The following is a 24,101-nucleotide window of genomic DNA, read 5'->3' as shown; positions in this document are numbered from 1 at the left end:
AACCATCCTCAGAAAAAAAGGCTCATCTTAAAGTTTAGATTTGTTTCAACTCTACAGACTTGCTTTTGAGTAGTGAGTAGATCTTGTTCTGTAGTTTCTGGAAGCCCCTCGCATCTCGTCTCTGCTTGAGGTTCTTATGCTCTTGGGACTACAGAGTATCAGGAAGAAATCAGCTTTAAACCAAGCAATTCCAGTGTGAAGTGATGGTGTTTGCTCCTGACAAGGTCATAGCCTTGCTAGATCAGGTGGGATTTCTGAGGGCATCCTTGTCACCTCCAAGAATATGCAGAGCTGTCCTGGGACCCACTTGCTCTGCTGGGGACCCAGGGATGGCCAATGGGTTCCCAAGGCCTCTGACTCAGAATCACAGCTACCTTGTCTTTAGCCATCCAAAGTGGTCCCAAAAGGAGTGTCTTAGGCTCTGCATTCTGAGCATCTCCAAAGCCTACAGGGCTGTAAACCACACTCCTCTGCCCTACAGGACTTGAGAGATGGTCAGAGGTGGAAGTGGGTAGTTCTCAAAACACCAGACATAATTAACCTGTGTAACTGGTACTACACAGTGTGCAGATTGACACTACAGGACAGAAGCTGCAGGGCAGCTGTGCTTCACATCCTGAGGGGTGCACGGAAGGAGCTGGAATCATGCTTTCACTAGCAGATGTGCTCACCACCTCACTGCAATACCCAGCTCTCTACTTCCCTTCCTGCCTCAGGAGCATCACAGATGCCTCCCTCTGGCTTGTGTGCCATGGGGGCCCCTGCCCATGCATGCTGGCTCCTGCTCACAGCTCCACCTTACCATCTCATAGCTGTAGAAGAGATGACTCTTCTGAATGACCACCAATAGATAGAATCTTTTAAAAACCTTTGATTTTACAGCCAGTGAATGGATTTAATTGGAATTTTAGGGTTTTATATTTCTTCAACACCACCTACATGATTAGATCCAGTGCAGTCAAATCAATCTGCTGTAGGCTGATCCAATTCAGTCATTAGGAGATGAAAACATTTGCTGTGAATTCCGGTCAAGATGGTCGAGTAAGTTCATTTTTTGACAAACACTCCTCTGCTCAAACACACGCCAAGGTAGGTAAAATTATAATAAAAAAATATATCTTTTTAAAAAGCTGGTGCCAGAGACAAACAACTCTGGGAACCAGAAAAAAAAAAAAAAAAAGAGAGAGAGAGAGAACTGCAGAAGCCCTGGGACAGCTGGGATCCACATCCTGAGTAAGGAGTGGCAGGAAGGAGCTTGAATCCTGTGGAGCAAAAGGGACTAAAAGTGCTCCAGGGGACACTGGGAATCAGAGCTAGGGCTATAACCTGAATACAGGACATGGGGTGGACAGGCTAAAACAACTGCTGCCAGCCTGTTTCCTCCAAGCCACAGCTTAATAATATTAACAGGAAGCTGTTGGCCTAGAGAGATGGAAGGACATTGGGACAGCTTTTCTGCCAGACCGAACTAGCTTTGGAATTGGATCTGCAATATGCCAATATGATTATAGAGCATTAGTCATAAAGTGCCATTATAAGGCTCTGAAGTGGAAGTTTAAGGGAGGAGGTGGAAGTAACTACAAAACTCTAGGCAGGCGAGAGAGAGAAAGAACCCAAAACCCAAATATCTTCTTTTTTTTTTTTTTTGAGACGGAGTCCCGCTCTTTCGCCCAGGCTGGAGTGCAGTGGCGCTATCTCGGCTCACTGCAAGCTCCGCCTCCCAGGTTCACGCCATTCTGCTGCCTCAGCCTCCTGAGTAGCTGGGACTACAGGCACCTGCCACCACGCCTGGCTAATTTTTTGTAGAGACGGGGTTTCACCATGTTATCCAGGATGGTCTCGATCTCCTGACCTTGTGATCTGCCTGCTTCGGCCTCCCAAACCAAGTATCTTCTACTTGAAATTAGCCAAAATGTCACAGGCAACAAAAGAAGCAATAGATAAATTGGACTTCATTAAAATTAAAAACTTTTTATACATCAAAAGACACACGAATACAGTGAAAAGGCAGCTCACAATATGAGAAAATATTTTCAAATTATATATTTGATAAGGGGTTAATATCTAGACATATGAAAGATATAAAGAACTCTGGCAGCTCAAGAGCAGCAGCAACAACAACAAAAGTAAAACCCAATTCAAAAATGGCCAAAGGACTGGAATAGACATTTCTCCAGAGAAGATCTACAAATGGGCCAATAAGCACATAGAAAGATGCTAGTCATTAGGGAAATGCAGATCAAAGCCACAGTGAGATGCCACTTCACACCCATTAGGATGGCTACTATAAAACACAAACAGAAAATAGCAGGTATTGGTGAGCGTGTGGAGAAATGTGAACCCTGGTATATTGCTTCTAGGAACATAAAATAACACAGCTGCTGTGAAAAATGGTCTGGCCAAAGGCAAAGTCAAGAAGCAGGGAAGTGCAGGTTAGAAAGCAAAGGGCACAGGTACAGGAGGAAGAATTGGTGCCAGTAGCAGAGTGTACCACAGAAATCGGCAACTGGAACATGAATTTCTTCTAGAAGAAGTTGATTTTTGGTGCAGGCTGTCAAACACTTTAAAATGTATTTAGGATACTCAGACAGCCAAATGGAGGAAAAATTATCCTAAAAACAATGAAGAAAAATTGTACAAACCCAAGAAAGCAGAGATATGTAAAAGAAGTGGTTCAAAATCTGAAATTTAAAAAAAGGAAGCAAACATATAGTCATTGCAATTTTAAAAAAGAAAAAACTATCAGTTGATAGTATAAGTTCAAGGTAGAACACAGTGGAAAAGTTAATTAATGTTGGAGGATAGTCCTGAAGACTTTACACCAAATATAGCATGGAGAGGGAACCATATCAAAAAAATGAAGGATCGTGAACCATAAAATTCTTAGAAGGAAACAGCTGGGCTTGTTGGCGCACGCACTTTTGGAGGCCAAGGCGGGTGGATCATTTGAGGTCAGGAGTTCAAGACCAACTTGACCTACATAGTGAAACCCCATCTCTACTAAAATACAAAAATTAGCCGGGCATGGTGATGGGTGCCTGTGATCCCACTACTCGGGAGGCTGAGGCAGGAGAAACACTTGAACCAAGGAGGTGGAGGTTGCAGTGAGCCAAGATCATGTCACTGCACTCCAGCCTGGGCAACAGAGCAAGACTCTGTCTCAAAAAAAAAAAAAATCTTAGAAGAAAACATAGAGGTAAATCTTCATGACCTTGGATTTGGCAGTGGTTTCTTAAACATAACAACGTGCAAACAACCAAGAAAAAATTAGGTAATTGAGTTTCATTAAAGTAAAAAACTTTTGTGCTTTGGAAACCACTATCAAGAACGTGGAAAGACAATCCACAGAGAGAAAATATTTGAGAATCACATATCTGATGAGGATCTTGTATCCAGAATATGTAAAGAATCCTTACAACTCAACAATAAAAAGACAACCCAATTAAAAAGTGGCAAGGATTTGAACAAACATTCCTCCAAAGAAGATATACAAATGACATATAAAAAAGATATTCAACATTATTAGTCATTAAGGAAATACAAATCAAAACCACAGTGATATACCACTTCACATGCACTAGGATGCTATAATAATAATAAAACAAATGAAATAACAAGTGATGGTGAAGATGTGGTGAAATTAGCACCCTCATATGTTGCTGGTGGGAATGCAAAATGGTGCAGCCACTTTAGAACACAGTTTGGCTGTTTTTCAAAAAGTTAATCATAGAGTGACTTAAATGAAGTACTCATACGTTTTACAACATGGATGAACCTAGAGAACGTTTTGCTAAGTAAAAGAAGCCAGACACAAAAGGTCACATATTGTATTATTCCATTTACATAAAATACCCAGAATGGGCTAATCCATAGAGACAGAAAGTACATTAGTGGTTGTCACGGGCTGGGGAGAAAAGAGAGTGAAGAGTGACTTCTCATGGATATGAGGTTGTTTTTAGGGGTGATGAAAATATTCTGGAATTAAACAGTGGTGATGGTTGTGAAACATTATGAATATAGGAAAAAACCCTCAAAATATATACCTCAAAAGGGCAAAATTTATGGTTTGTGAATTATATCTCAATAAAAAATTTAAAAGCATGGAAGATAGACAAATTGCCATAAACTACTTCTCTCAGAAATTTTAGTAGGATATGGAGAAAGTTGTGGGAAAGCAATATTTCAACAAAGAGGTAATAATTTCCCAGAAGTAAAGAAAGACTCAAATTCTTAGATGGAAAGTACATCTCCAGTGCCATAACTAAACAAAAACAAATTCATACCTAAAGACATTGAATGACATTGCCTAAAGCTACATCAAGCGTGAGGAAACCTTAAATGCTATGAGAAGCTGATTATGTGCAGGGAAGTTGCAAGTAATCAACTGACAGCAAAATTTGCATTGGTAACAGTAGAAGCCAGAAGACGATGAAGAAAATATCTTCCATATGCTAAGGGAAAATAGAGCAATATGTAATAGTTAAAATAGCTAAATTATTGCTTATGAGTGAAGGCACATTAAAACATTTTCAGGTATACAATGATAATTTACCACCCACAGACAGACTTTCATTTAAAAAAGTGTTAAGGCCAGGCACGATGGCTCACACTTGTAATCTCAGCACTTTGGGAGGCTGAGGTGGGCAGATCACCTGAGGTCAGGAGTTCAAGACCAGCCTAGCCAACGTGACAAAACCCCATCTCTACTAAAAATACAAAAATTAGCCAGGCGTGGTGGCATGTGCCTGTGGTCCCGGCTACTCAGGAAGTTGAGGCAGGAGAATTGCTTGAACCTGGGAGGCGGAGGTTGGAGTGAGCTGAGATTGTACCATTGAACTCCAGCCTGGGCCACAGCCTGGGCCACTCCATTCAAAAAAAAAAAAAGTGTTAAGGGAAGTATGTCAACAGGAAGAAAAGTGAACCCACAAGGAATGTATGAGACACAGGAATTAGGGGTGAGCACATCAGTAATTAAAACATGTTGGTAAATTTGAGTGACTAGTGACCATAAAATAACATCCGACTTTTGTGTTAAAATAGGAAAGAGAAGCTATAGATGGAAGGCAGGATGTTTCAATATGGACCTAAGGAGTGCTAAGATCTATCTTGTCTTTGGTCAGAACTACGTAATTTTTGTAACTTTTTAACACAAAGGATCATCAGTAAAATAATGGAAACATAATAGCATTGTTATTCACTGAATATTTGTGTTCCCACCAAATTCATATGTTAAAATCCAATCCCCAATGTTGAAGGGGTCCAAATATAGCATGAAGGGGTCCCACAGACCTTGATCCAACAACAGATGAATAACATACACTGACACAGATATTATGCTTGTCAGTCCAGCTGAGAGTCTGGGCCGCTTACAGACCCCAAGGAGAGTGCTGTAAACAGTGGCAACCGCAGCCTGGCCCGACTCACTGGCCTTCTTAGCATTTATTCAGCACACATTAAATGACAAAAGTCTCAAGTAAACACCACTAGAAGGTAATTACCATTGCCAACCCCCCAAGTAGAAAGCAATCATGCACCTGCTGATGGCAAAGGTTAGTCTTAGGACCACATGATTAAACAAGCTATTTAGATAGACTCCTCTACATTCCAATGTTAATTACCCTTGCTATAGCTCAAAGAGGATTAGGCTGCCTTCAGCCATAACTCTATCCTGAGGCTTTTGCTAAAACCTTCTGGCCTTTCAAGAAGGTTTATTTTACAATTTTCCCCACCATCCTGACTGAACCCCCACACAATGTGATGATGTTTGGAGGTGGAGCCTTTGGGAGGTAATCAGGTCATGAGGATGGAGCCCTCACAAATGGGATTAATGACCTTATGAAAGAGACCCCAGAGAGCTAGCTTGCTCTGTTTTTACCATAAGAGGGCACAACAAGAAGTCAGCAGTCTGCAACCTGGAAGAGGAAGAGGGCCCTCCCTAGAAGCCAACTGTGCTGGAAACCTCATCTTGGACTTCCAGTCTCTAGAACTGCAAGAAATAAATTTCTGTTGTTTGTAACCCACTCAGTCACAGTACTTTGTTATAGCAGCCCAAGCTGACTAAGCCAAGTGTATTAGTCTTTTCTTGCATTGCTATAAAGAACTACCTGAGACTGAGTAATTTATAAAGAAAAGAGGTTTAATTGGCCCACAGTTCTTCAGGCTGTACAGGAAGCATAGTGTCTTCTTCTGGGGAGGCCTCGGGAAACTTACAGTCATGGCAGAAGGTGAAGGGGGAGCCAGCACTTCATATTGCCAGAGCAGCAGGAAACAGGAGGAGGTGCCGCACACTTTTATATGACCAGATCTCATGAGGAATCACTCAATATCATGAGAACAGTACCAGGGGGAAATCTACCCCCATGATCAAATCACCTCCCACCAGGCCCTACCTCCAACATTGGAGTTTACAACTGGACATGAGATGTGGGATGAGACACAGATCCAAACCATATCAGCAGGCACCTAAATCAACAAATGAACAACAATAAACGAAGAGAATGTATCAACTTAATAGAAGGCTAAAGGAAGACAGAGAAGCAAAGAATAAAGAATGATAAACACAAAACAAAATTAAACAGTAGAAATAAGTCCAAAAATATCAGGAATAACAATAATTGCAAGTGGCTTCAACTTGCTTTTAAAATATAGAGATTATTTGATTAGATAAGAAAGAAAAAATCCAGGTCTATCTTGTTTTTAAGAGATGGCACCCACAGACAGACTTTCATTAAAAGTTTTTTCATAAAAAAACTTTTGCCATACATTAGGTTTGCTAATGCATAGTAAAAGAAATTCTATGCAAAATATAAAGCTAGTTATTTGAAAACCTTCATCCACTTTAACATTTGTGTAGTATTTTATAATGCAAATATTCCAAAAGACATATAATCATTCTCCTATTAATGGTTGTCTTCCACTTTTTGCTATTACAAACAATGCTGAGCATAATGTCGAGCAAGTAAAGCAAGTTGCAACAAGATATATGCTTTCTAATACAATTTATATTGTTTCAAAACATGCAGAAATATTAGATATTTTGTGGATACAAATGCAATAATTTCATACATAAATGCGCAGCAATGATAAATACCAAATTCTGGAGGATGGCTTTTCCAGAGGGAAGAGAGGGAAGTATCATAGAGAGGATCTACCGGGTAACTTAATTCTATCTGTGTTAATTTCTTTCAAAAAATGTTTTAGCAAATGTAAAAATTATTAAGATTTTATTAAACTTTATTGAGAGTATGGGTATTTATTATATCATTATTTATACATTTCTGAATGCTTAAATGATTTTATATTAAAGATTTTTTTTTTTTTTGAGACACAGTCTTGCTCTGTCGCCCAGGCTGGAGTGCAGTGGCACCATCTCGGCTCACTGCAAGCTCCGCCTCCCAGGTTCACGCCATTCTCCTGCCTCAGCTTCCCGAGTAGCTGGGACTACAGGCGCCCGCCACCACACCCGGCTAATTTTTTGTATTTTTAGTGGAGACGGGGTTTCACTGTGTTAGCCAGGATGGTCTCGATCTCCTGACCTCGTGATCTGCCTGCCTCAGCCTCCCAAAGTGCTGAGATTACAGGCATGAGCCACCGCGCCGGGCCCAACCACAGATATTTTAACATTTATTGCATATCTACAAATATCAGGGACAACATTAGGTCCTTAACATGTATTATGTCATTGAATCCTCACAATAACCCTCTAAGGGAGGTACTATTATTTCTATTTCACAGATTAGGAAACTAAGGCACAAAGAGATGAATAGCTTACCCAAAGTTAGCAGGGGGCAGGCCTGTGCTCTTTTCTCTGAAGGTCATTGCCAATGGTTAAAGATTGATTCTAAATAGTCCTCACTGTAACCACTTTTCTTTTGCACTTGTATTCTGCCTAGGAGTGAGATCAAGCTCCATGTACCAATATCAAGCACATTGTTGGGGTGTGGGAGGGATCCTGCACTATCTTTTAAGTGAAGACTCTGGTAAGTGTTCTCTCTGCAACTGTCTTTTACCTGAGTTGATTGAAGGATGGCAGTTGTCACTTACTGTGGACTGGATCGAAGCCTATCCCACTTGATCCAGCTTTGTTATGCAGGAGCTCTATCACCTTGAAGAAATGTATCTTTATAGGCTTCTTCTGAAATTGGCCACTGTTAGTGTGAACAAAGGACATAGGAGCTTCTGAATAGCCTTACATTTCCCATCTTCTCATGCACAAGTGGGAAAATGCACACGTTGAGAAAAATACAGCAAAAGACTTAGCTTGCGTTATCTCCAAAATATGATTCTCCATTGAAACAACTAGAATCATGCCAAGACAAACAAAATGAAAACGAAGAAACACATTAATGATGAGAAAATTTATAACCACATTATAAATGAGAAAATTAAAGATGATCATCACCTTGAGGGAGTTCATTTTTAGTCTATTTTTATATCCTTAGCATTAAATCATGAAGTCACAGGGCATTTGATAGGAAGCCATCGTTTGAAAAAGAGCCGATTTTTCCAGCCTCATTTAAATTGCTCCTTCCCTTTCACCTATTTGTTCAGGGAAAGAAGGCTCAAAAGCTATGTCTCAGTGCCTCCCCATATTATCATGAGACCAGTAGAAATGAGCTAAGATTTTAGCATTTGTGTAAAACAAAGGACTCAAACTTGAAAGCTTGAGAGGAAAGGAACTTGTTGACATTCTTCTCCAGCAAACATGGGCAGCAAAATCTAAATATCAAGACACCGCTGAAGAAAGAGAGAAATATTCGGATCTGTAGATCCCAATCATCATTTCCAGCTTGTGTATATTCAAAGTGATTCATTTATTCTTTAGTAAATGGAAGATTTATGAAGGTTACTGAATGTGAAGTAGAGTAGTTTATTCACTCATTAAATATTTCTCACCACCAGTTAATACTGTGATTAAGTTCTGGGGATGCATATACTGCATACCTATCCTCAGGAAGCTGATAGGCAGGATTGAGTTATTTATGGAATAAGGCACAAAGAAGCTCCAAAAAATCCAGGGAATCACTGGCTCAGGAATGGCTTCCAATGAGTGACTCAAATAATTACCATGACTCGGCATAATAAACGCAATATGTCTTAAGAATGAGAAGTGTCCTTGACAGTTTTCTAATGATTTCAAGATTAAAATTCAGGGACTGGAACTCCTTCTGTCTTGGTTGGTTATCTAAGGCATACTTCCCACTGGGATTTCCAGCACTCTTTGTACTTGAGGTTAGGTGTTACTCAAAGTGATTGAATGGGCTGGGCAGGGTGGCTCATGTCTGTAATCCCAGTACTTTGGGAGGCTGAGGTGGGTGGATCACCGTGGTCAGGAGTTTGAGACCATCCTGGCCAACCTGGTGAAACCCCATCTCTACTAAAAATACAAAAAATTATCTGGGTGTGATGTTGCATACCTGTAATGCCAGCTACTACAGAGTCTGAGGCAGGAGAATCACTTAAACCTGAGAGGTTGCAGTGAGCCGAGATTGTGCCACTGCACTCCAGCTTGGGCAACAGATCAAGACTCCATCTTAAAAACAAAACCAAAACCAAAGTGAGTGAATGAACCACCATATTTTTGCATTGCCTAAATGGTTTAGAATGTGGGCTAGCCATTTTTCCTTTGCTTAAAATGGCACATAGTTTCAGCAAAGTGGCTTCCTCAGGTAGCAGAATAGAAATATATGTATATAAAATATATATATAAATATATATAATATATATATAATATATATATTTTCACAAATGCAGATTTTAAATAACTGGTCTTTTGTGAATCAAAGTGGTGTATTCTCTGCCAAATATTCACAAATAAATTCATTAAGTTAATCTCTTCATTGTGTGGTGAGATCTTTCATGTAATAAAACCCATCATGTGGGGAATTATGTGACTTTTCTATATTGTAATAAGAAGATCCACCAGGGAGGGCGCTATCACGAGGCAGCAATGATGACCTTTTGTCTTCCTGTGCTGTGTAACAATGATGGCTGTATATCAAATACCTGCAACATTCTGGGCATTGTGTACTGTGCAATGGCACATGGGTACTGCATATGCATATTCCCATTTATATTTCCTTTAAAATCCTCACCACAACCATGGAAGGCAGTTACTATTCTCATTTTAAAAAAGGAAGAAAGAAAACCAAACCCTGAGTGCTAGAACAGATTATTTACTTAGGATTTCACAGCTAGTAATAGCTTAGCTCTGTGACGTGCCCCAAGCCCATGGTTTTTTTCATAAGACCACCCACCTCTCCCAAAAGCCTCTCCATGGGCTCATTTTCCTGTCACAGACCTTAGCACTAAGATCCTGTCTTAGATCTATTCTTAGTTTAAGAATAGATTATCACCTTAGACAACACTACATCTAATGCCCATGGTAAGAGAGTAATTTTCTCTCATACCATGGGTTAAGTTTGCTAAATTGTGTTTCTACAATCTTAGCACATGGCTGAGGGTTGGGCATTCCCAGACAACAGGAACAGGGAGCAGGTTGGCCGCCCCATTATCCTTCTAAAGCTAAGTATAAACCAAGTTGCTCTCAAAACAGACTCAGTCCCAAAGCCAGTGGTTTTCAAGCCTGGTCACACATTAGGATAACTGGGCATTACAAACATACTGATGTTTGGGCTCCACTCCAGGGTGATCAATTACTTCAGAGACTCAGGGGGTAAGGCTTGGGCATCAGTACTTTTCAAAGCTCCCCAAGCAATCTGATGTGCACCCGGGATTGAGAACCACCAGTGGGAGAAAACAACTTCAGGTTGCATGGAAGGTAGCAAAACTACATGGTTTATCTGTTTTCTATGGATGCATATCCCTCTGGGGATCTGGAAATGCTGGTTGGGTCATCTTTCCATACCAGACTAGTGGCCGTTTGGTTCAGACAGGATCAACTCAGCTCCTTCTAAATAGCTTCTCAGACTGCAAGCTTTCCTGTCCCCTGCATTCTTTGCTCTGTGTGATGAAAAAATGGAAGCCATAGAGAATTCAGCATTCTCACTTTCTTGAGGTAAAGTCCTTGGAGAATCTGGGTCTTTAAAAATGTAGGTAATGGGGACAGGCTTGGTGGCTCACACCTGTAATCCCAGCACTTTGGGAGGCCGAGATGGGCAGATCACTTGAGGTCAGGAGTTCGAGACCACTCTGGCCACCATGGTGAAACCCCATTTCTACTAAAAATACAAAAATTATCTAGGCGTGGTGGGATGCTTCTGTAATCCCAGCTACTCAGGAGGCTGAGGTGGGAGATCACTTGAACCCAGGAGGTGGAGTTTGCAGTGACCCGGGATGGCGCCACTGCACTCCAGGCTGGGTGACAGAGCGAGACTCCATCTCAAAAAAATAAAAAATGTAGATAATGGGCTTAATCATTCTAGTTTTTAACAGGAAATATACCTTGAAGAGTTTAAGAATAGATTATCACCTTAGACGACACTACATCTAACGCACATGGCACGAAAGTAATTTTTTGGTTGGGTTAAAGTTGCTTAATTGTATTTCTACAAAAGGAAAGGCTCTTATTAATGTGGCCTCACTATAAGGCTTTTGTGTCTTAGAGAGGCAAATAAATTCCCTAGTTGGGAAAGCATGCTGCTACTAAATTTTCCCGGCACTTGCAAATCTTCTAGATAGTTCCTAAATGTCTTCATCTGAGGAAAGGGATGGAAATTGATACTGAATGAGCACCTACTATGTGTCAGCACTGTGCTGGCTGTTTTCACATGTATGATATATTTTTATTCTTACCATTGCCCTGTGAAGTGAGTGTTATTATTTCCATTTTTTTAAATGGAAAACTGAAATAAAGTGTCCAAGTCCTATGGGGACAGTGCCAGAACTGAATCTGGCCAGCTTCCAAGGATGGTGAGGAGTTGCAAATACCTCGTGGAAGATAAAGAATGAGAGGATTGGAGAGATGAAGACAGTAGTTTTGAAACTCCAGTACAGTAAAATTATCTGAAGAGCTTAAACAATTCCTGAAGGCTTAGTCCTACCCTCATAGATTCTGCTTTAAGTGATTTGGGGTACAAATTGAGCACTAAGAGTTTTAAAAGCTATGTGGTTCCCATATGCAGCCAGGATTGAGAACCACCAAGTTAAAGAGTCCTGGAGCTTGCCTGGCTAGACTCCACTGGCCTAGAGTTTTGGAATACTTGTTAATATTCCAGTCTGGCAGAAGGGAGGGAAAAGATGAAAGCAGTTATTTAAGAGAACTCTTTAAATCAGGACCTTAATATAGTTACTTCCTGAGCCATTGCCACAAACTATTTTAAAGTGGGGTTAGGGGATGACTTACTTTTGTTTACAGGGAAGCAAGATTATTGCTTCAAAATTATTGATTATTCAAGGGTATTCAATAATCCAGTATATGACACAGGTATATACCTAAATGTTAATAATATAAATGAGATACAATTTTGACTTCACTCTTTTATTATTGGTAGTTATTATAACTTACTCTGCATTTTGGTACAAGATTATTTTAGATACGGGAGGATAGGAGGAAGGGTGTGAATTCAGATTGCATGTGTGTGAATCCAGAATCAAGACTCCTTTGTGCTAACTGTGTGACTTTGGCCAGTTACTTTAGCTCTCTAAGCCTCAGTTTCCTCACCCAAAGAGGGAGTGATAATAGTACTTGCCTCGTAGGATTGTAGTAAAGATTCAAAGTTAAATTCTTATCATTGTGCCCAGTACATAGTATCAGCTATTACAATGATTTTACCACAGCAGTTCCTGAAATGAAAATCACAGCATGAAATCTCATATTGTCCCATCCTCAGTGGGGCTCACGTTAACATTCCAGTCCCTTGCAGTTCAAAACTCCTGGATGGTTTTTGTGCATTTTGATAAGGGCTTTCTACCACAAACAGATACTGATTTTAGAAATAGAATGTATAGTAGAGTTTTTTCCTTCATGTAACATAACATTTAAGTGGCAATAAATGATTATTTTAATTTTGTTAGTTTAGTATATGTGGTTTGGTGTGTGTGTGTGTGTGTACACATTGCAGATAGAAAGTGTCTATAGGAGGAAGTGCTTTTTCCAAATGTCATATCATAGCATTATGTTTGAAAGAGAAAAAACAGATATCCAACACTTATTTTTGTTTAAAACTAAGGCTGCCAATATTAGAATTTACTCAAAAGCTCCAAGTAGACCAAATTATTGCCATTTGAGGTGATGCTCACCTGAAGAGGTTCAGAAAACCTCCACCTGAAGATACTGCTGCACTGCAGTGTGGGGTTCCAAAGGTCACACTGAAGTCACAGTGGATTGAAAGGACCAAGGCCAGTGCTATGGGAAATCATATTGAACTCAAGGGAATGAGGCCAGACCCAAGCGTGGATGAGGACTAGCGACTGTTCTCTCTTGATTGCTCTCACTTAGTGGAAAACAACAGGGTATACTGGGTTAATGACTTGATATAGTGTGATACCATATGATAAGAAATTAATTCCATTTTTCTGAAGGCATTTTCACTCTATAAGAGGCCCTTGATAAAAAGGAGCTATTTAGCCAAATAAAATTGAGAGAAACTACACGCTATTGGCTGTTCTCAGGGATTCTTAATAGATGTTAGCATTATTTAAGGTGCTGGTAAGTCCTGGTGTGAAGATACTAGTTTAACTCAGTTAAATTTGATTGAGGAAACCCTCTCCCCACAACCACACCTATTACACAGCTTTGTTGAAGGGCACTTTGGTTTCCAGTAGACTAATATAAATAATCCTAATAGCTGTATTTGATATATGAATAAATTTGAACCTGTTTCCTGGAGAAAAATAATTCTGTACCACTGTTTCCCATACCAAAACAAAAAAGTAGCCACGAAGAAAAATGATGAGAGAGAGAGAAAGAGAGAATGGAGAGAGAGAGACAGAGAGAGATAGAGAGAACAAAAGATAGGCTGGTTGTGGCAGTGAAAGGGGAGAAAATCATAGATACCTTTGGGAGAAATTGTTATATTTATGAAAAATAATTAAACAATTGAGAGTTAAAACTCCTAAAAGAGCATTGCTTTTATGAAAATCAAACATGGAGCATAATTATAAAATAAAGGATGGTGATGTGTCAATTTTTGGCTTGAACTTTTGTTTTTCTAAGCATGTTTAAAAGTAATATAGATAATTTTCCCAAGTTTAGGTACTGTGCTGAGATATGTGCCTTTGTCACAATCTTCATTAACTAATTAGATCATTTTCTCCAAGCAAATTGTTCTAAGAGATGAGGCCAGACTTTTTTTAAAGTATCCCCAAGGGGAAGAAGTGTCCAACTTGCTGATAATCAACCATTTATTTGTGGCAGGGGTGGGGATCCAGGTTTGGTTCTTCTCCACTAGGGGTCGGGGATTGTACGACTGGTTGGATTCAGCTGTGGGAAGTGCCCAGTCATTGAAAGGAGGAGGGTCGGACCCCTTCCAATAGTTTAGGTATAGCCAGACAATTAATGAGGGTACCCTCAGAAGGCCATACCAGGACCTCAGAAGAATGGTCCACATTAAATTCAAGATGGTGCCCTCATGCCTGGCTCTGGTGTTTTGCTCTGTCACCAAATCACAATCCATTGCAGAGGGGAAAGGCAATGAATGCATACAAAACAGCAATGTACGAAATTTTCCTTTATCCCACATTTTGAGTGAGGGTGACAGCAGCCATATAAGTATTTCCACAAACTCAGTGGGGAGTCTACCTATATCAGCAGGTTCAACTCTATTTGCAGTGACTCCAGTGGCAAGGAGAGGTTTTGTTCTGACAATCAGAATCCCAGCAAATGGTAAATGTTTCTTCATGCTGAGAAGTGGGAAATTCAGTAATACTTTGGCTGAGTTCCTGCTGAGTAGTGAAATAGAATGAATATGGAGAGGGACTGTGACTTGAAGAGCAGTGAATCAGCTGGCCCAGACATTGCAACAATCTGCTTTTAAGCTGAAGCCCTCTCCCCTTTCTACACCATTCTCCAGGGTAACGGCACTGCTTTTATGTTTGTTCCTAGGGAATTTGATGCCATAATTTCTTGTTTACCCTAAGAAACAGAATTAAGCACTCTGAGATCTAATAAACAAACCTATAATAATATAGAAGAATATATATTACTATGTAACAACAGAGCCATTTGCTGCAACTCTTTACTTCACGTTAGGATATTGCAATGGGTGAAGTTGGCATGGGTATTAAGGAGCTTGTAGCCATAGCATAATTTATACCTGAACACTTTTTATTTCTGTGAGTGAGTTAAAAGTTTCGAAGGATCTTATTAGAATGGAAGCCCTATAAAGGCAGGGATTTCTGTCTGTTCTGTTCACTGTTATATCAATAGCACACAATAGGTACTCTAAGAAGTGGGTGAATAAATATTTTTGAAGGCTTTTATGAGGCATACTTGGGAGTATGGGTACCTCATAAGTATTTTAAAAAGAGAAGTAGCATAATTTTTTTTAAATTTTTTTTACCATTTTTAAAATTATACTTTAAGTTCTAGGGTACATGTGCACAACGTGCAGGTTTGTTACATACGTATACATGCGCCATATTGGTGTGCTGCACCCATTAACTCGTCATTTACATTAGGTATATCTCCTAATGCTATCCTTCTGCCTCCCGCCACCCCATGACAGGCCCTGGTGTGTGATGTTCCCCTTCTCGTGCCCAAGTGTTCTCATTGTTCAATTCCCACCTATGACTAAGAACATGCAGTGTTTGGTTTTTTGTCCTTGCAATAGTTTGCTCAGAATGATGGTTTCCAGCTTCATCCATGTCCCTACAAAGGACATGAACTCATCCTTTTTTATGGCTGCATAGTATTCCATGGTGTATATGTGCCACATTTTCTTAATTCAGTCTATCATTGATGGACATTTGGGTTGGTTCCAAGTCTTCGCTATTGTGAATAGTGCTGCAATAAACATACGTGTGCATGTGTCTTTATAGCAGCATGATTTATAATCCTTTGGGTATATACCCAGTAATGGGATGGCTGGGTCAAGTGGTATTTCTAGTTCTAGATTCTTGAGGAATTGCCACACTGTCTTCCACAATGGTTGAACTAGTTTACAGTCCCACCAACAGTGTAAAAGTGTTCATATTTCTCCATATCCTCTCCAGCACCTGTTGTTTCCTGACTTTTTAATGATCGCCATTCTAACTGGTGTGAGATGGTATCTCATTGTGGTTTTGATTTGCATTTCTCTGATGGCCAGTGATGAAGTTAATCTGTATGCTGTGAAAAGTGTACTCAGCTATGGCTTGTCTGAGATGTCTAGTACTAAGGTCCAAGGTGAACTTGGTTTGACTGATTTTCTCTCAGGTGTGATTTTGTAGAATAACTCTGATAGATGATTCTATAGAAGAAATATTTACTAGTATGTTTCTTTTTTAAAAGTTACATGACTAGAACATGATCATCATAGAAAAATTAGAAAGTATAAACAACCAAAGAGACAAAATAGCCATGTTTATGCTACTCAGAGATAACCACTGCTATGATTTAAATGTATGTTCTTCCAGATTTTCCTATGCACATATGTTTATATTTTCTAGTAATGAGGTTAGATAATATATCCTGCTTTTTCATTTAACACCATTACATGAACCTCTATTTTTGTTAGTAGTCATCTGTATCATCTTTCCGTAGTATCACAGTAGCATATTCTAAGAATGGACCAGAATTTAACCAATTCCCTATGATTGTTCATTTAAGTTGTTTCTCATCTTTTGTTTGGTCACAAGCACCATGCATGTCCCTGTTATTGGAAGAGATGTGCAGAGCTGGTTTTTCACAAGGAAGCCTCAGGCATTGGACAGATGGGTCCCTGACCTTGGCCCTTCCAGCAGATCCACCGTGTGTCCTGCTCCTGCACTGGCTTTTTCAGTGACAGTGGAGGAGCCTGCAGGGAAAGCCAGTGAGCAGGGGTTCAACTGGCTCTGTTTCCTTGCACTTTCACCTAGTTATTATATCTCATCTGTTTTTGATGATCATTTGACTTGTTTTCACCTTTATTCATGTTGACATTATCTCACTGACCAAACACTTTCCAGCAGAACCTAGAAGGGATGAGGTGGGGGCTGGCACAGAGAGGAGCAGAGGGAGGAAAAGTCAATGAGTATTTTACCTTCTATGTCTAGATCTGCAGATTAGATGCTGTCCTTATTATTATTAATTATTATTATTATCTGAAGTTCCTGCTTTATTTAAATTTCCCTACTTGTTACCCAGTGTCATTTTTCTGTCCCAAGGTCCCATCCAGGATAACCCATTACTTTTAGTCATCAACTTTCCTTAGACTTTTCTTGGATGTGACAGTTCCTCAGACTTCCCTAATTTTTGGTGACTTTGACAGCTTTGAGGAATACCTGTCAGATATTTTGTAGAATATCTCTCAATTGGAATTTATTTGATATTCTTCATTTTTAGAATGGGGTTACATATTTTTGGGAGGAAGACTCCAGAAGTAAAGTTATATTTTCATCACAAAATATTAATTTTCATCACATGCCACTGGTGTCAACCTTGATCTCCTGGAAGAAGTGTTTACTAGATTTCTCTATATAAAGTTACTCTTTTGTCTCATATATTTATTTATTTATAAGAAGGAGTCTTGCTGTGTCACCAAGACTGGAGTGCAAGGGTACCATCTTGGCTCACTTCAACCTCCACCTCCCAGGTTCAAGCGATTCTCCTGCCTGAGCCTCCTGAGTAGCTGGGATTACAGGTGTTTGCACCAACCACCACACCCAGCTAATTTTTGTGTTTTTAGTAGAGATGGGGTTTCACCATGTTGGTCAGGCTGGTCTCAAACTCCTGGCCTCCAGTGATCTGCCAGCCTCGGCCTCCCAAAGTGCTGGGATTACAGGCATGAGCCACCGTGCCAAGCCCGTCTCTTATTTTAGTCTGTACTTTTTGGAAGGATGTCACTTTGTCCAATCCATACTAAGGGCTCCTTCTCCTTAAGGGAGGCATATGTATATAAATTATTCTCCCACAATTATTTATTTATTCAATCATTTATTTATATCAGTGTGGACTCATGGATATTTATTTTACACTTCGGGTTAAAATGCAATACTGCCTTGTTTATTTTGTTGCTCAATTTGATTCAATTTTGATCATTCAGTAGATCTTTCATTCAGGGCTCCTTTGTCTATTGTTGTATTTGTTTTTTGTTTTGTTTTGTTTTGTTTTTTGAACACTTCAAATTTTCTGGCTGTACAAGATGCTTCAGGTACTTCTTGTATATTTTGTGTCCGAGTTCTGGAATCAGTCATTTCTGCAAGGAGCCCTGGTTTCTGCTATTAGCAAATGGTTTTAGAAACCAAGATCAGGGCAGTAGATGTGCTTATTGCTGCTGAGACTTCTAGATTTGTAGTGACTTCGTTGGTCCTAGACCCCCTCCCCTTCAGCTGATAGAGCAAGAAAATATATGTGTGAATGCCAACTCATGTACATACACATATCTATAAGTATTTTATATATAATCACCTGTATCTCTATTAAGCTAAATATTAATTCATATTGATATATCCAAGTTCATTACCACATGGACCATTCTAACCTCCTCCAACATTTCTCACCATCCACCCTCTGTTTACATAATTGTTGAATTCTGGTATACATGTAGAGTGGTCTTAGAATTGATAACCAATAGCCCCATGGGAAACAATTTTATCAGCTAGAATAGAGTGCTTGTGTACAGCTTCTTCGGCCTTTAGTCTTGCAGATTCTGTTCATATACAAGGTTACTTCGATGACCATCTTGTCCCCCACTCTTCAGTGAGGTTGTTTCCTACATTGGCAATGCATTTACATTGTCTTGTTACAATTTGCATTTCATTCTAGGATTTCTCCGACCTCTTAAATAGTTTTTTTTATTTGCATACATTAAGGATTATTCTATGTGCTATAAAGTTGTATGGGTCTTGACAAATGTGTAGTGTCATATATACACCACTACAGTATTGTATGCGAGAGTTTCACTGCCCTAGAAATTCCCTGTGCTTCACCTATTTAACCATCCCTCCTCTTTCCAAACGCCTGACAATCTCTGATGTTTTTATCATCTCTATAGTTATGTCCTTTGAAGAATGTCGTATAAGTGGAATCATATGCTATACAGCCTTTACAGACTGACTTCTTTCACTTAGCAATATGTATTTAAGATTCATTCATGTCTTTCCATAGCTTGATAGTTAATTTGCTTTTTATCACAATGAATAATATTCCATTGTATAAATGTATCACAATTTGTTTATCCACTCAACTATTGAAGGACATCTTAGTTGCTTCCAGCTTTTGGCACTTATGAATAAAGATTCTACAAAAATTCATGTGTGGGTTTTTATGTGGACATACACTTTCCATCAATTGGGTAAATACCCAGGATGCACAATTGCTGCATTGCATGGTAAGACTATGTCTAGCTTCATAAGAAACGGTCAAACTGTCTTCCAAAGTGGCTGTACCATTTTGCATTCCAATCAGCAAGAATGGGAGTTCCCATTACTTTACATCCTTGCCAGCAATTGGTGTTGTCAAGTTTTTTAGATTTTAGCATTGTGGAGGTGTGTAGTAGCATATAGTTGTTTTAATTTGAAATTCTCTAATTGTTGAGCATTTTTTCCTATGCTTATTTGACACGTATATCTTCCTTGGTGTGAAGTCTGTTCAGATATTTTGCCCATTTTAAAATTGGGTTGTTTCTTTTTCTTGAGCTTTAAGAATTCTTTTTGTATTTTGAATACAAGATCTTTATATGTGTTTTATAAATATTTTCTTAATGATGCACTTTTAAGTATCCCTTGGGGATTGAGTGCCACTTTCCAAACACTAAAAGCTTACATACAATGCTAAATGCTGTTAATGATATACCTGTGTTCACCTTGTTTGCTTTGCTGTTCCCAGAAATGACCCCAATGCTTCCTCTCACTCCCTTAACCCCATCCATTCATTGTCAAAGGACCTTTGTGTACTGCAGTTATCACTGTATCTCTAGAAATTTCTTCCATTTATTTATTTTAACTGAATGACCAAGGTGGTAACATGCTTATTCATCTATCTGCCGTAAGGTTTCCAGGGAGAATCCAACCTGCTTCTTTCCTGGTTTTGGAGGAAACAAACAGCTCTAGAGGAAGTTGCTCACAATATTTAGGTTGTGGCATGTCGTGGGTGAGGCTAACCCTTGTCTGTCTTCCTTTCCATGGCCGCCAGTCATCAAGCCTCCTTTGCGTCATTTTAAATGCCCTGCTTACGCATCTAGCTCCTATGCACCTTCAGTCTCAAAGAAAACTGATGAGCATCCTGCAAGGTACAAGATGCTGGATCAGAGGATCAAAATGAAAAAGATTCAGAACATCTCACATAACTGGAACAGAAAATAGGCCGAGGGGAAGAAGAGAGGGAGTGAAGGAGGGTCTACCTATCTGCTTCTCAGCACCCACTGGCCACAGCAGGACACACCTCCAAGACCCTTGGAGGCTGTTGGAGCAGGTACTATCCTGGTTGACTCCACCAAGGTGAAATGAAAGTTGTATGTGATTTTCCTCTTTGTTGTTCTTGTATAGACTTATCAATTGCTGTGTGTGGGATCAGCCCAGACTCCAGCAACAAACTAGCAAGAGGGGTGTTTTTATGGTATAAGTCTCCAAAAGTCTAAATTGGACCAAAATTAAAATGACACAAACTTAAAAAAAAAATAAAATTCCTCTCATTGCCCCTTTTTTCAATCTCTAAAAGTTACATGCCCCCAAAAGAATATTGGTTTAATAATCATCATATTTAAGAAATGCACTGATAAAAACATATTTTCCAATTTTAAATACACCTATTTAAAATGTAAATACACTTATTTAAAATTCAAGTAAATATGTAACTATCAAAGTAAATGTATTCAAAACAGAAGTTGTGCTTCTGAATGTAAAAATATTAAAAGGAAGAGAAGACTGATGAATTGTTGTATTCATGGACATTTCAGAATTCATGCTTATAAAGCAAATCCAAGTTAAAAAACAAAAAAAGATTTTTGTGCCTCATGAAGATTGTGCCTCATGCCCAATAACCTCATGTACTTTGAAGGATTTGAAGGTTTGCAAGAGATGCATTTGGCTTCATTTTCCTCTAATCTTTTACTTCTACCCCTAGTAGATGATACTAAAAATCTTGCCTTGAAGACTGCAGGTTTAAGAGTCATTGCAAAAGATGTCAGTTTGATTTTGTGGTCCTAGGCCAAGAGGGTGTAAAATACTGAGCCTAGTTTAAATTCTTTATTTTCAGATTGTTCTGGACTGAAAATAAAGAATTTAAACTAGGCTAGAGATGCCTTTAAGTTACATTTCAGATCCTCTTCACAGCACGCTACATATCTAAAGCCCTTGAGATCCTGATTGTTCTCACAGTTGTTGGTGGAATCCATAGCTTTATAACTCACCTTTTTTTATGGTGGCGTTGTTAGCCCTTCTGTGTCTCTCCCTAGAATTTTTACTTCAGGACTAAAATCACAGAAGTAGCAAGGAAAGGCTCAAGACTAGAGATAGCTTTCAATCTCTTCAGAAATAGCCTGGTGCAGTGAGAAAACTAGGTTTGTTTTCAGGCCAGTCTGATCTTCATCCTATTCTGTCTATAACTAGTTGCAGGTCCTTGCTCGGATGGCATAATTTTTTGATGCCTCCATTTGCTTAACTAGAAACTAGGATTCATATACACACTCTGCACTTTGTATTGAAGATTAATGATAATGTAGGTTTTGGTTGCTGTGGCTGAGCCTGGCCAGTAATAGGTGCATAACAGAAGTAGCTAAGAGCATTTCATAATCAGGATGAACTCTCCAGGACAGCCCTACAAAGAAGGAGCTGTTTGTTTCCGGATGGCCTCGACCTTCCAGGCTTGATTGTAAGGAGTTTAGTGTCCTCTCCTTCTCTCATTCCCTGCAGTTCGTTTCCAATAAACTGCAGTTATTCAAGTTGAGCAAGTTCTGGAATTTAGTGCCTACCATGCTATTGAGCAGTTTATTTATAATGTGCTTTATGATGATACTTCAGAGAAATTTAATTGCTATACAAAAAGATGAATCATTGTGACTTTTCGTTAAGGAGGCGATTGCAATTCTTTGCTCCCTGCCTGGTGCCTGGGTTAGAAGGCCCTTCTGCAGGCTGGTAGTGTCTGTTCCACCTGGATTAGGTTAACTCAACAGGTAATTCCTATCTGTTTATACACAGATGCTTTAGCGCTTGCTGTACAAAGTCATTTGGCTACACACTGAGGAGGCCCATGGGAGTAGTAGCCTCCTCAAATAATGTTCCCTACCTATCTGTCAATACCTTCCATCTTAGGTATTGAGAATTTAATGAGGCTGTGTTTTCTTGGCTGTGCTTCTTGAGGTTGGAAGCCATGTTCCTGGGGAACAAATCTGTATTCTTTTCTCCTAAGATGTGAGTTTTTTTCAACCTTTGCTAATATTTTAATGGAGCAAATGTACAGATGTTGAGATTTTGCACTGCTTATAAAATGCCTACCATGTTTTTTGCATAATGGATTGTATAGAAATGCAGATTATATTCTTACAGCAAATAAAAAGATGCTTTTAACAGACTTTCTTGTATGTGAGCCATTTTCTTCTCTGAAATTCCGGGATGTTAGATGTTAGCTAAATTTGCTGCTGTTCAGCCCTGAACATCTTGTCAAGGTGAATAGTATAACTTACCCATTTCAATTTTCTTCCTTATTGTTTAGGTGGTAGTTCATTTTTTAACCTTTTTCTCCCTATACACCCAGTAAATAAATTTGTTAATATAAATAACCCATAATAGAGTTAAGTCAGCAGGTGAACACCTGTATTATCAACTCAGTTTATATCATTCCAGACCAAGCTATCTTGCTAGTGGTTAAGAATTGGGACTTTGCCCAGCTACTCAGGAGGCTGAGGCAGGAGAATGGTGTGAACCTTGGAGGCAGAGCTTGCAGTGAGCCGAGATCACGCCGCTGCATTCCAGCCTGGGCGACAGAGCGAGACTCCGTCTCAAAAAACAAAACAAAACAAAACAAAAATAAAACAATTGGAACTTTGGAGTTTAGAAAAACTTACAATTAAATCCTGACACTGCCTTTTGTTTGCTCTGGGAGCTTTACTAAATTGCATAATATCTCTAAACTTTAGTTTCTTTAGCTGTAAATTGAGAATAATAAGAATACCTGACTCATTATAGCACAGGGCTGGCCTTACAGCAAGGGCTCAATAAATATTAGCTATTATTTCTTGGACAGAGAGTGGAGTATGGTAAAAAGAAGTTAGGCCCTGAGTTCAAGGGTAATGTCCCTTACTAATTCCATGACATCAGGTAGATAATCTCCAACTTCAGTAAAAAGGAGTTAATTTCACCATGTATTACCCATTTAGCTATTCCCACAGGCACCAGCTTCTGACATCCCCACCTCCAACAATTTCTCCATCTGTATCCCCACGCCCTTGGCCTCCTTGGGCCTTCATCTACTGTGGCCGTCTCTTGCCCTCATGACTGACTAGGACTCTCCCACAACCTCCCTCAGACTTACTTCCTGCAACCACTGCCCTTCACTCTGTTCCTATTTACCCTATCTCCTTCTCCACACACAATTAATTGCTTTATTCTTCCAAATTTCCACTAACACAAGTCAACTGCAGAGAGCAGACTTTTCCTAAAGGTTTAGGATGATAGCACAGCAGAATCAACTATTTAAAAATTTAAAAATTAGGGCCAGACGTGGTGGCTCATGCCTGTAATCCCAGCATTTTGGGAGGCTGAGGTGGGTGGATCACGAGGTCAGGAGTTCGAGACCAGCCTGTCCAATATGGTGAAACCCTGTTTCTACTAAAAAATACAAAAAATAGCTGGGTGTGGTGGCACACGCCTGTAGTCTCAGCTACTTGGGAGGCTGAGGCAGGAGAATCACTTGAACCTGGGAGACAGAGGTTGCAGTGAGCCAAGATGGTGCTACTGCACTCCAGCCTGTGCGACAGAGTGAGACTCTGTCTCAAAAAAAAAAAAAAAAAAAAAAAATTAGACAACAGCGACCACAAAATATCAGCCTCCCTTTGCAGAGGATTTCTCACAGGCTGTGGGTTCCC

The 24,101-nt window shown here is 39.6% G+C and overlaps 1 protein-coding gene across 4 annotated transcripts in view; it reads left to right on the top strand.

Moving 5' to 3' along the window:
• PDE1C (phosphodiesterase 1C) overlaps positions 1-24,101 on the top strand; it is a 593,630-nt gene that overhangs the window by 531,131 nt on the left and 38,398 nt on the right. For 3 of the 4 annotated variants that reach the window (XM_003318247.6, XM_016957238.4, XM_003318245.7), the window contains one exon: positions 20,213-22,588. The exons of the other annotated variant lie outside the window; for it this stretch is intronic. In XM_003318247.6, the coding sequence (XP_003318295.2) occupies positions 20,213-20,382 (170 nt within the window). In that variant the 3' untranslated portion in view covers positions 20,383-22,588. Of the gene's footprint in view, positions 1-20,212; positions 22,589-24,101 lie in introns of those variants that run through there. 4 annotated transcript variants of the gene reach the window in all.

This window comes from Pan troglodytes, chromosome 6, assembly GCF_028858775.2.
Source record: "Pan troglodytes isolate AG18354 chromosome 6, NHGRI_mPanTro3-v2.0_pri, whole genome shotgun sequence".
NCBI classification, from domain to species: Eukaryota; Metazoa; Chordata; class Mammalia; order Primates; family Hominidae; genus Pan; species Pan troglodytes.
This window is presented reverse-complemented; position numbering and strand designations above follow the sequence as displayed.